General features: G+C 38.3%; 2 protein-coding genes across 3 annotated transcripts in view; one reads left to right on the forward strand and one right to left on the reverse strand.

The window, feature by feature from the left end:
* Positions 1-13,152, forward strand: part of LOC134537381 (uncharacterized) — an 843,397-nt gene that overhangs the window by 181,227 nt on the left and 649,018 nt on the right. The window lies entirely within an intron of this gene.
* On the reverse strand, positions 51-12,622 carry LOC134537351 (vacuolar protein sorting-associated protein 26C). 2 transcript variants are annotated; one of them, XR_010075982.1, is made up of 8 exons: positions 12,261-12,591; positions 11,095-11,238; positions 8,482-8,685; positions 8,073-8,258; positions 5,722-5,818; positions 4,388-4,509; positions 1,735-1,857; positions 51-1,315 (listed from the first exon to the last, which is right to left on the reverse strand). XR_010075982.1 is itself a non-coding variant. In XM_063377694.1 (8 exons), exons 1-7 carry the CDS (start codon positions 12,315-12,317, stop codon positions 1,775-1,777), a joined length of 897 nt encoding a protein of 298 aa, XP_063233764.1. In that variant the 5' UTR covers positions 12,318-12,622; the 3' UTR covers positions 51-1,315; positions 1,735-1,774. The 2 variants fall into 2 exon arrangements, 1 of the variants encoding a protein (XP_063233764.1); XM_063377694.1 differs by having other exon boundaries at positions 4,384-4,509; positions 12,261-12,622.

Here is a 13,152-nt window from a genome sequence, read left to right on the forward strand (position 1 = left end):
ATGAAGGAAAGCTACAGTAAAGGGCAAAAGTGAAGAATACGATAGAACCGTAACAATGTAAAAATATTTATTGTGTGACAATACAAAGTTTATTATAAAGAATATAAAAAAAAATATCAGAGAGAATCTTTCAGTACTCGTCAGAGATGTTTAACATTTTACCTCGGTAATGAGCAAACTCATTGTTCTCATGTTGCAGATACACTTGTAATACGAACTCAGGCCTTAGACATGAAATTTAACATATCATTTTTTTTAAATAATGCAGAGCGTGATAAATATACACAAAATGTGTTTTCAACTACATTTCTGGAAGCAAAAAAAAACATACAAACTTTTTGCATACACCATTAGAATTTGCTGCCGGAATTGTAAAAACCAGCTACATCGACTATGAACGATTTTATTAGCAGACAGCAATTTAAACTATTATGAAACAGCTTCGATAAAGGGAAAATAATTTTAAAGTAAATACTAAATCCTGGCTTTGGAACTGAATTTTGACAAGGAATTTTATTAAAATACGTACTGCTCAAGTTGTTAAAATTCATTAAACAAGCTGTTATTCCAGCCATCTGCCATACACAGCAGCACCACTGCTCCCTTATTCCCGTTACACATTTCAATCACATTACTTCCCATTACATCTCCGCAGCATTACTTCTATGTTACACATTTCCGTCGCATTCACAAAATTATTCCCACCAAATGTCGTGTACCGAGAACCAAGATGTTACACATCAGAATTACTATAAAAAAAAACATATTTTAAAAATATTTGAACAAATTATTATACTTACTACTACATCAACATAACATCTTTCCACAACAACTTGCATTCTTTAGAATGGATTGTATGAAGTCAGCTCAGTTATACATGAAAGGTTGAACCACATTCAAAAGTCTGCACGCTCAGTTGAAGAGCAGTACCTAACTCGCGGGCAGAGGCATGCTAATTTAAAATGGCAATGACTAATGTGACTCAAAAGAGGTTTTGCCATTCAGTAGCAGGCTCCAAGAACAAGCAACCTGCTACATATACCGATAGGAGTGATGTTCATGTGTGGTCTGCAAGGTCACTTACCAACGTATGGACTCTCCTATGGAACTGGTTGAATTGCATGAAACCTACTACTACATATTCTTATGATACTTTCAGAAAGCACAGATACAATAATGATGACAGCATCGTCCCGAGTTTCTTCTTATACTCGGAGAGACAGCCTCCAACAGTTCACATGTAAGCAGAGGGCGAAAATCATCATCCATGCAGTCTGCACGACATAAGGCTCTTTAAACTGTTGTCACCTTGCCCCTGAAAGAATAATTAATTTAAATTAACACTGCATACTTTAAAATGATTCTAGCTGAATTTTGTAAGGTTACTATAATTACAGAAATAGCTATATTAATTTTGTTTGTCTTTGCAGAAAAGCATTCATACTATTTTGGAGAAAATTTTAGTTTCATATTTGTTGAATAATACCTTATTTTTATGAACGGAGACAATGCTAAAAATAAAAACACAAAATCTTGCCCCCACCCATAACTCATGTAATAAAATATCTAACATACAAAACAACTTCCCAGTTTCAGTTTTGTCTTTGCATTCAAAATTCAGAATAATGGATGAATAACTGGAAATTACTTGGTTCAACATAAAGTGTAAAATTTTGCAGCACACATCCAACCCTGCGACGACGCTCACATTTCCACTTGTAGTCGATTCTGTACCTTCGTCACGAGAATGAGTACATCCGGCCAGCCAAACTCTTCAGTAGCGAGTCAGCACAATTGGGAAGTTTTCCGTGATAAGGTGATCATCTTGAAATACTATAACAATGTTCACTTCAAATTCTGCAAACAAACCACATACCAACAAATATTACACATTATAATGGTAATAGTTCAAATGAAATTAATGTTAAATGACTAAATTATTTTAAGGTTTACAAAAACATTATAAGTTTTATCAGTAACTACTTATTTGTAAAATAGCATTTACATCAAGTTGTTTCAAGAAAATTAACTTTTAAATTGTGAGGGTTCTAAATTATTTTGATTCTAATATTTCATGGTTTTTCACATGAATTCAAAATATGACCATAATTAATTGTTTATGACAGTTCTTGATTAGTAGTTTTATGTCAACTTCAAGGCAAATTTTTGTGTCAGTCCTAGCATGCAGTCAGGTGGCATACAGTTTTGGGTTAGCTCTGTTCACATGTAGATTTCTTCTTGAAACTCTTTAAATCAATAAAATATTGTACGTACCAAAACCATAGACACCTGAGTTATTTAGGTTTTGAAAAACCTAATTGTTATTTATTTAGCAAATAATATACTAAAAATAACAGGTTTTAAGACAAAGCCTAAACAAGAACAGATAATCCAAAACTCTATAACCATTTGATTTCCTGCTCTCAGCACATGCTAGGACTGACATAAAAACCATTAAATAAGGACTTGTATAGGAGTGAAAAGGATTTATTTGAAACTTGTGCAAAATATTAGAAGCAAAATAATTTAAGTTACCATCCCCCTTACCGGCAAAATAAAATACAGTCACTAGTTTGAAATAATTTAATTTTTATTTCGAACCAGTACACACAAATAGGCAGACACTTTGAGAAGCAGCTTGGCTTCTGGGTTGTAGCCGCGACCTTGGCGAATAATTCACCGACGTTTCGGTCCACATTGCAGACGCCATCATCAGGGAGCAGTTATTACTAACAAAATTTTTATTTCACTCTTTTTTTTTATCTTACAGCTGTTATTAGCAACTCATTTTTACATTACGACATTGGTACATTTTTAAACAAAAACTTGCAGATTTTTTTTTTTATTGTTCCTAGTACTTCATCTATAACTCAAAATTACACTGTTTTGGTGAAATAACTGTCGTAAAACATTTATGGTTCCAGTAGGCCGAAACGTCTGTGGATTATTCGCCAAGGACGCATCTACAGGTAACTGCTCCCTGATGATGGCGACTGCAGTGTCGACCGAAACGTCGGTGAATTATTTGCCGAGGACGCGGCTACAGGTAACTGCTCCCTGATGATGGCGACTGCAATATGAACCGAAACGTCGGTGAATTATTTGCCGAGGAAGCGGCTACAGGTAACTGCTCCCTGATGATGGCGACTGCAATGTCGACCGAAACGTCGGTGAATTATTTGCCAAGGACGCAGCTACAGATAACTGCTCCCTGATGATGGCGACTGCAATATCAACCGAAACGTCGGTGAATTATTTGCCAAGGACGCGGCTACAGGTTAACTGCTCCCTGATGATGGCAACTGCAATGTCGACCGAAACGTCGGTGAATTATTTGCCGAGGACGCGGCTACAGGTAACTGCTCCCTGATGATGGCGACTGCAATATCAACCGAAACGTCGGTGAATTATTTGCCAAGGACGCGGCTACAGGTAACTGCTCCCTGATGATGGCGACTGCAATGTCGACCGAAACGTCGGTGAATTATTTGCCGAGGACGCGGCTACAGGTAACTGCTCCCTGATGATGGCGACTGCAATATTAACCGAAACGTCGGTGAATTATTTGCCAAGGACGCGGCTACAGGTAACTGCTCCCTGATGATGGCGACTGCAATGTCGACCGAAACGTCGGTGAATTATTTGCCAAGGACGCAGCTACAGATAACTGCTCCCTGATGATGGCGACTGCAATATCAACCGAAACGTCGGTGAATTATTTGCCGAGGACGCGGCTACAGGTTAACTGCTCCCTGATGATGGCAACTGCAATGTCGACCGAAACGTCGGTGAATTATTTGCCGAGGACGCGGCTACAGGTAACTGCTCCCTGATGATGGCGACTGCAATATCAACCGAAACGTCGGTGAATTATTTGCCAAGGACGCGGCTACAGGTAACTGCTCCCTGATGATGGCGACTGCAATGTCGACCGAAACGTCGGTGAATTATTTGCCGAGGACGCGGCTACAACCCAGAAGCCAAGCTAATAACAGATAAGAAAACTAAACTCTGGTAAATCTTATTTAAATCCATTAAAAAAAGAGGAGAAAAATATTGAGTTTTGTAAACTAACTCTTTGCTCTGAGCCTTAGACTTGAGTTTATACCATTTCTTATGTACCCATGTTTTTTTTTTCTTCTCTCTTTCTTGCTTTTGAAATGTAAAATTACTCTGTAATATTTAGTTTTTGTGGTTGTACAGTATGTTTGTATATATGTATATGTTTGTATTAACTGACTTGTTCTATATCCCGGAGTCCTTACCTCCATATGGGATCTACAGATCAAAAACTGAATAAATAAATACTTCAGGCAACGGCCGCGAGAGCCCGCGGACAGTAGACACGTTGGGAGCTAAGCCTGCGAGAGCGGGCGGACTGACCCACTTTGAAGTTGCTGGTGAAGAGGGTGGGGCAGGTGAAGAGGCGCGGGAACACCATGTGGATGGGGATGGCCAGGCCGGTGGACACGCTGCCCTCCCCGATCTGGATGTTCTGGATCTCCGTGGCTGCAACACAACACCGCTCCAGGTTCCAGTTGTGTATTTCTGGTTGTTTTTATTCCCGCCATCATGAACACAGTAATTTATGCTTGTGTGATCACCTATTGCGTAAACAATTGTGTCGCGTGTGATGAAATGTATTTTATTTCACTAATTATGAAAACCTTATTAGTTTTACTTTATCTGCACGTAAATAAAGGTGAAAGTTTCCAGAGTGAAATGTTTGTTCAGTTAGCCCAGGTCAGCTAAATTTAGAAAAGAACGTGTAAAATTGTGCCAAAGGTTGGTTCGGAAGGTCTACGTCTGGATATCACACGCAACTTTACACTGAATACTAGGATTTTTTTTCTCTCTCTCAAAAATCAAGGGAAATTCTTTTACGATATGAAGGAAAAAGGGATAACTTAGGGGAGGCTCATAAAACAAAAACAGTAGTACAACATACATATTAATTTTAATTAATGATGGGCCAGATGTGAAATTTCATCAAATCCGAATCTCCAATTCAAATACCAAAGAGCACTCTGAATATACCCCTAGTCGTAAAATCTAAATCTCCAGGGTTGGAAAAAAAAAAAAAAAAAAAAAAATAAAAAACAAGAAATGAAAGTGTGACCTGTGTGTGCTGAAATAACGACAAGTAATTTTTTTTTAGCTCCCATTCGTCTCATAGTAATGTTGGTTTCCTATCCACAGAATTTTACAAGAACCATTTGAAAAAAAAATTTAATTTGATCAGACTTTGAAGTACAGTAGAGTCCCACTAATCCGAAAATCCGCCTAATCCGAACAGGGCTAGGACGAAAAAATAAATATTTTTATAACAATTATGAGCCTTGAAAAGCAAAGAAAAACAAGTTCTTTTTCAAGTAATGTCATACGTTTATTAGTATGTACATAAGAAAATTATGATTTATCTATTTCTCCTTCAACTAAAAATAAAAAAAAATGATTACGTACATAGTACTTAAATATTTACGTATTTATATTATCCTAAATACGCTAAATAATAAAGGTGTGTTTTGTGTCTGATCTTTAATATTTGACACATGAGATGTTAAATAGCCCACGCCTCATAAAGACCATAAATGGCATTATGTAAGAAAATTCCGCCTAATCCGAATTTTCGCTAATCCGAACAGGGTTCGGTCCCAATTAGTTGGGATTAGCGGGACTCTACTGTATCGAGGCAACGTTGGTGCGTGAGGGAAGGCTGACCATCCTTGGCGTAGCCCTCGGCACAGCCGCACGTCTCCACCCGCACCAGCTGGATCTCCACCGACTTGATGGGCAGCTCGCAGTGCTCCACCACCAGCTGCAAGCACACCCCGCGCCCCCCGTGGGTTCTCCCGGGACACCGCGCCCGGCCCCGTCTTCCCGGCCGCGCCCAGAATCAACACTTTCCGACGCGACTATGTCTTACGAATCGACGGACGCCTGCTGCGCTCATTGCCGAGCGTGCAAGAACCGGCCGACCGCCGTGCGAGAAATTCTCATGTGATATCAAAACAGGTTAAGGGCGGGCTTCTTTAACTAATTGTTCGTGATTGTATTTAAAACAAATTATTTGAATTAAACTTGCAAAAAAAACTGTAAATAATATTTGAAAATTAAAAAGCATGCAATTTTTCATCAATGTTTTATGACGTTATCACGTAAAATTATCGTCCGTAAACCGACTTTACAGACAACCCCTCTTTTTTTCCTAACCTAACTAAAAACTAAGTGTGTGTGTGGGAGGGGTCCGGGTTAGGGAGGGAGGCTAAGTGCGTCTCAGGCCGAAGCCTATACGCTCTAATCATGCAGGGTGTTAGCCGTGCAGGAGGGGTAGCATGCATCGTGTGCTAGGAGGGGGGATTGGCCAGCCATGGCTGAGATAGGCACCATGACTAAACTCCCCTCACTGACTATCCTAGAATAAAACTAGATAAGTTGGGCCCAGGTAAACCCTGCATAGACACAGGGAAAACTCTAGGCACTTGCATGCGTGATGCAAAAATTTCATGCATTAATATCCAGCAGGTTGGTCACGGGAAACAGAAGGATGGATCTGGGAAGAAGGAACACTGTGTTCCTGTTTTGAGATACACCATTTCTGTGACTTGTTAGCTCTGAAACGACCTCACAACCCACGGCCAACGCTGTGCAACATGACATGCCTGTTTCGACGTCGCTGCTAGACGTGTCAATGAGTTCATATAATTTTTTATTTTCTCCGGAGAGAAAAAATTTCTCAAGACACTTTATTATGATAGAAGGCCTAATTAATTTCTAGGGACAAAATTATATGTTGAATTGCGATAAAAACCTAAATAACCGCGAAAGGCATTTCAATACACCATAAAGGTCTGAAATGCAATCAAATCATGAAACTAATCAGAATTTTCAACCAAAACTTTACTCTAATGACAAATACCTAATATTTTAAATATTAAATTTTTGGGAAGTAATTTGTAACCACAATTTAATAAAAAAAATATGGAAAATGTTAATTTTTTTAAAGCTAGAAACTGTTATTAGTTACTCATTTTTACATTATGACTTATGACCTTAGAACATTTTTCACACACAGAAATAACAGATTTATATTATTTGTACCGAAAAGTTACACATGCTTCTTACATATATTTGTACTGAAAAAAGTGCATCATGAATCAGTCAAAATGACACTGTTTCGAAGAAATGAGTACCATGGCACATTTAAATATCATATTCTTGCAGTAATATGCTATCTTTTTTAATAAATAGATTTCATAAAAAAATAAAAACAATAACAACCAATCTCCTGTTTTAAAAATGAAATTGGTCCGAAAAAATAACCCCATAAAATCTGTTATCCATAAACAGCCCACTTTGTGATACCTGCATCAGTAACCACATGAAGGAGAAATTGTTTAAGCGATGTTCCAATTATTTTACAATAAAAAAAAAAATAGTTTTTTTAATTATATGGACCAGTATTCAATATCAATCACTAGAGTGTAAGATTTAAAAGCACTGATGTGTATATACTAAAAAAACTGTTGCCAGATCACCGAAAAAATTACCAAGCAGCTTACCGCGGCGCCATCTTGAAGACCACTGCTCTACCAACGGACAGTGTTGCCAGATGACTACTTGCAGGAGTAGTATCCATCCGCCGAATCCCACGATAAGCACAACACGTGTATTATTTTACCGAATGAGCACATATATAGTTGAGAACAGGGGCGTAGCCAGGCGGGGGGTTTTAGGGGTTCAACCCCCCCCCCCCCCCCCCCAGCACCAAATCTTTAATTAATTTCTTTTTCGTCACTCAAACTAATTTCATATTAAAATTAATAAAATTTTTACCATTACAATATTTGAATTTAAGTACGGAAAACTGCTAAAACAGCACTATTTTACACCTTAAAATCCAAATTTTCCCGGGGGAGGACCGCCGGACCCCACCGCTTTAATTCGGGGTGGGGGGGGGGGGGGCATACTTCTTAACACCCCCCATACACAAATCCTGGCTACGCCACTGGTTGAGAATGTGGCCGCATGGTGCGACCGCCCGGAGAAGGAGCGGGCCGGAAGGGACTCACGTCTCCGGTGAAGGGCCGGGCCAGGCAGCACATGGTAGAGTCGAGCTGGCCCGTGACCTTGAAGCGGGGAATGCGCGCCCGGTCCTTGAGGTTCTGCAGGGACTCGGGCGTGATGCTGAACTTCACCGGGTGGGGCAGCGCCTTCACCGCGCCCTCCAGCCGGTACTCCACGATGAACTCCGCCACCTGCCGACAGCATGTCAAGTCAGCTGCCGCTCGCTTGAAGATGATCCAGTTCCTTCGAGGTGGACGTACTTTCAAAACAAAAAAAAGAAACAAAAAAAAAAAAAAAGAATATGTATTCGTTATTTCGAAAGTGTTAGCATTTGAGGTCCGATTGAATACGAATAGTTTATTATTTGCATTCGTGTTCGAAAATTGGGACATTCGCACGGCCGTGGCTCGTCACCTTGATGAGGTCCTTGGCGAGGAAGCCTCTCTTCATCTCGCACTTGAGCAAGTACTGCACGTTGACGAACACCCCGTGGTACGTCTCGTACAGGGTCTTGTTGGGGCGGGGCACCAGGGGGAACTCGAAGGGGATCTCCGTCTTGCCGGCGGGGATCTTCCCCGCCGCGGCAACTTCCACGACGCACGACACCAACTGGATGGGCTGCAAGCCAGCGGACCCAGCTTCACAATCCCGAGCTACGCTCACCACGAGAAACTTACATAATATTATTAATTAATTAAGTCTCAACTCTCGTCAATGTCACAGTAATTAGAAGTGTTTCCCTTTTTTTCCCTGTCCTACTAAACATATTCCCCTGTCTAATGAACCAATTTTGCAAGAAAACGTAACTACATAAGATTAAAAAAATTATCTAAACATGATTAGACAGCACGTAAAATGTCAAATTGAACATAAAATATTTTCCAGTACAATACAGAGTTCGCACTGTTATCACTTCCATCACTGCTATGACTTTTTAACTAAAGTATAGACTGGTTTTAAAAAATAAAAGAAAAACACTACTATGAAAAAATTACTAATACAGTTTGGTGATTAAAATTTTGCCAATATCCCTGTTTTCCAGGTACTGAAACCCCTTTTTTAATTCCTTGTCTGCAGTGCCCAATTCCAGACAGCTAGCGCTCCGGGCATTTTTTTTTGTAACTCGCCGCTAGATGGCGCTGCAGTGCATCAACTTCTAAACCGTTCAACCGATCGACATGGGTGAACAGATAATCACAGGTCAATGTATTTAAATGTATTCAAACAGCAATTGTGCTTTATGTATTTCTCTACGGCCCCACAGTCATATAGCGCTATCCTTGTGTGCAAGGACAGTATCTTATGATAAGTATAAACAAATCTTAGAACAATGGCTCATATCCAATACTTTATACTCACTAGACAAATGGAACAATTTAAATTTTAATGACCTGAAGTTTGTGTAAAGTTATATTATTGTTAAGATGTTTTTCTTTAAACTTAAAAATGTGTATTTATATATTATTATTATGTATTTTCAATGACAATGTCTATTGCACCGTGTGTCTAATGACAATAAATATTATCAATTATAATTTTGCTTTAACTCGCGGACAATATATCACCCTGTGTTTAGCCCGGGAATTGCGGGTACTGCAGCTAGTCAGTTTTAAAACAGCAAATAACGCAACTGCTTTGCTGAGCTTCAAATTGTTGGATTTGACGTGTATTTTACAAAATAAAATCATTAAAGTGCGCTGAAAAAAATTATGTTTTTCCGTCCCTCAAATTATTTTTTCCTATTTTTTTCACACCTCAAATTCTCCCGCCCCTCAAAAACTGGCACTCTGTGTCCGTTTTTAAACCTGGGCTAGCCTGTCCGTGGGAACCCAGAGAAGACAGTGAAATGTGATTAGATTACAATGAAGCATCAATGTACTGCAATAGTGAGAGAAACTCTGAGAAAACCCACCCACTCACTGCAATGTTTGATCTTCCCACCGAGAACTAAACCCGGAACGTTTTGGCGAGATGCGAGTGACGTGGTCACTCACTGTCGCCCTTTAAGACGTTCTAGTTACAGTGTCCTTCCAGTTCTCGCAACAGCCACGTTTTCAAATGACAACTGTATTAAATAAAAATACAGACCTGCCAACATTCAAATTCAAAAAATCATGAGGTCCTCGATAAAAATTTCCAGGCCCATAAATACAGGTTAGATATAAAAAAAACAACAAATGAGAATCTTTAAATTTAAGTGACATACCTGCACATATGTTACATGGTCTATGCTTCAAAATTTATTTCAACAAATTATAGGTTGCAGATTTAATTTAGTTGAACATAATTTAGCGCTGTCGTGTAGTGACCATGCAGGGCCGCAACTAAAAAAGATGTAAAATAACATTCTGCTCGTGTAACACTATTATCACTGTTCACAGCAAAATTATTTTTTTTATTGGAAGCAATACACTTCACGTGTTAGCTGTGTTTTTTTGTAGCGACATGTTTCACAATGTCTCCTCTTCCACTAAGCGAGATAAAAAAATCAGCACGGCACACGCTACAAAATGCAAAATTGCTTCCTTTACGTGACTCGAGTATTGATGGAAACTCGTTACTGTAAGCTTTCGTAAAACTGGTTTTGTAACTTTTACAAACAAAATCTTGGGGCCCCAAAAAAACGTGAGGAAACACTATTTTGGCGTGAGGGCGTGAGATGGACCTTAAAATCGTGAGCCTCACACCAAAATCGTGAGAGTTGGCAGGTCTGAAGAAAGTAAAAAATTATTATAATGAAAATAGAAAATAACTCTTTTTATGTTCTCCTGTGAATAATTTTGAAACATTCTACCTAACCTATCCTTTTGTTAGTAAAAAAAAAATGGCTATATTCCACCATTGCTCACACGATGTTACACTTAATTCAAGATACTACAACGGTCAGCAAACCTGAAAATGAGACACACACACTAGCTACAAGTCTTCATACAATTTGTGCACGTAAAATTATTTTGAAAAGTATTCCCGCCAGATTCAAGTCTGCGCGTGTCTGCCGCGGGACGGACACAGGAGTCACGGGGTGACCTTGACGGAGTTGTAGAAGGCCTCGAATATGCCGACGTTCTTGGCGCTGAGCTGCAGGTTGACGGTGCCCTCCATGCAGAGGGAGATGCCCTCGTGCTTAATGTCCGAGCCCGAGACGATGACGATCACCCCCGTGATCTTCTCCTGAGACAAACACACCGGGGTCGATTGCCAGTTTAGAGGCTTCTTCAAACTAAAATAATAGAAGGACTGGGAAGAAATTATGAACATGGTTGGTAAAGAATAAATTCAATCAAACTTAAATAAATACTCTGTACTCAATATCAATATAAACACATCTCAAATAAATTATTTAATTTAGAAAAATAATTTAAATAAATTTAAATTAATTTGTAATGAAATGCAATAAATAGGGCCTATGCAAAATGTTTCTTCTAATAACATTATTAATTTTAATAACTTTTTAAAAATAATAATGTAATCATTTATAATGCAAAAATTATACATACTGGAACATAACATCACACTCCCATGAAAACGACCAGGCGACTACTAAACCTTCCACAGACCTCCCTGTCAGAGACAATGGAAGCTTTCAAGCAAACTGACATCGTTGTACATACGGGAACATAACCTCACTTATATAAATACACTTGAATAAGTTTATAAACATAATTTCCATCACTAACATTCACAATGTTTTTAATGCAATTGCAAATTTCGCAATTTCCTTCCCACAGCAAAAAACACGTACATGTAGCCAACATAGGAGTGTGTTCAAAGTTTGACTTTGACTTTTTTTTTTGTTATATGTAATATTCAGATTCTGTGCATTCAATCCTGATCAAATTGTGATATTTTGAGGAACTGTGGTCCAGAGATCACTATCTTATTGTTCTCCTGACTGGCATGATCCTTCATACATTGATCCTGTTGTACATGATGCTAGCGGTTTTTAATTCAGTACAATCAAAGATCTTGTGCACTTTATCATGATGGCCTAACCGTTTAAAAAGCCTGGTTAGGTTAGCTTCATTATTAATATTAAAAACAGGAGTAAATGGTTGGTTTTTTTTTTCAAGGACAACTAATACTCAAATATACCATTTTACTAATTTTTATTTTTTAGAAGAGCACCTTCTCTAGGATATTACCATCAAAAAAATTACAAGAATCTTGGTTAGCGAACAGTAAAGAATACTTACTCCTTCATGGTAAACTTTATTTGCTTTCTTCACCCTGATATCAAGATTTATCGACATTATAATGGACAAATCAATTTAACAGTGATATTTACACTGACAAAAAATATATATGCTAAAAATTGGATCAACAAAAATATTTGACAGCCAGATCTATCCAATAACGTGCCTCCCTCGCTATTTTGTAAACAACTCATAGAACAAGCGAGTATCATAAGGTCTCAATTTCATAAATTAATAATACATAATGATGCCAGAAGTGCTCAAGTACACAAGCGAACTTCGGTATTGTTCGGTAGTACCGATCTGTATCTATAAATATAACTACTCACGAAGTGAACAACCACATCGCAAGTAATGCCTATGATAGAAACGTACTGGGTTTCTCCACTGTCTATATGATTGTGGTTTCATCTAAACCCAATAGGTTATAAATTATGCTTGGGTTGGAAACACTAAATGGTAAATTGGTGCAGAAATTGATACACATTCTATTACGTAGACACATAAGTACTTATGTTTCAATGTGTAAATACTTGAAAAGATTAATATCAAAGATTTCAAGGCACATATACAAGTTTTGTTTTCCAAGTTAAAGGCGATTACTTCGTAATGTGAAACGATTTCAGTTATGTGTATAGTACAAACATAAAAAAAACAAGAACAGTTAAAGTTATAGATTTCATGTAAATACAATATGCATGTAAGCATCATACAAAAGCGACCAGGGGGGGGGGGTAAATAGAGTTTCTATAATACTCCAGTAAAGGCTATCACAGTAAGGATCAACAAACAATGATCAATTGTTAACTCAAATTATTAACTATCTATAGAATCTTTGGCGTAGCAAATGTATTAATGGTTGTAAAAAGTTACTAGAATGCTTTGAAACAAG

The sequence above is a fragment of the Bacillus rossius genome, chromosome 12, assembly GCF_032445375.1.
Source record: "Bacillus rossius redtenbacheri isolate Brsri chromosome 12, Brsri_v3, whole genome shotgun sequence".
In the NCBI taxonomy this organism is placed as follows: Eukaryota; Metazoa; Arthropoda; class Insecta; order Phasmatodea; family Bacillidae; genus Bacillus; species Bacillus rossius.

What these genes read in the sequence shown, in the direction of transcription:
- LOC134537351 (XM_063377694.1), bottom strand. Translation starts at nt 12,317, where the DNA reads ATGTCGATAAATCTTGATATCAGGGTGAAGAAAGCAAATAAAGTTTAC. An exon ending in TCGCCAAGGACCTCATCAAG is followed by an intron (nt 8,259 to 8,481) that starts GTGACGAGCCAC and finishes TGCTGTCGGCAG; the next exon opens with GTGGCGGAGTTCATCGTGGA. An exon ending in CCCGGCCCTTCACCGGAGAC is followed by an intron (nt 5,819 to 8,072) that starts GTGAGTCCCTTC and finishes GTGTGCTTGCAG; the next exon opens with CTGGTGGTGGAGCACTGCGA.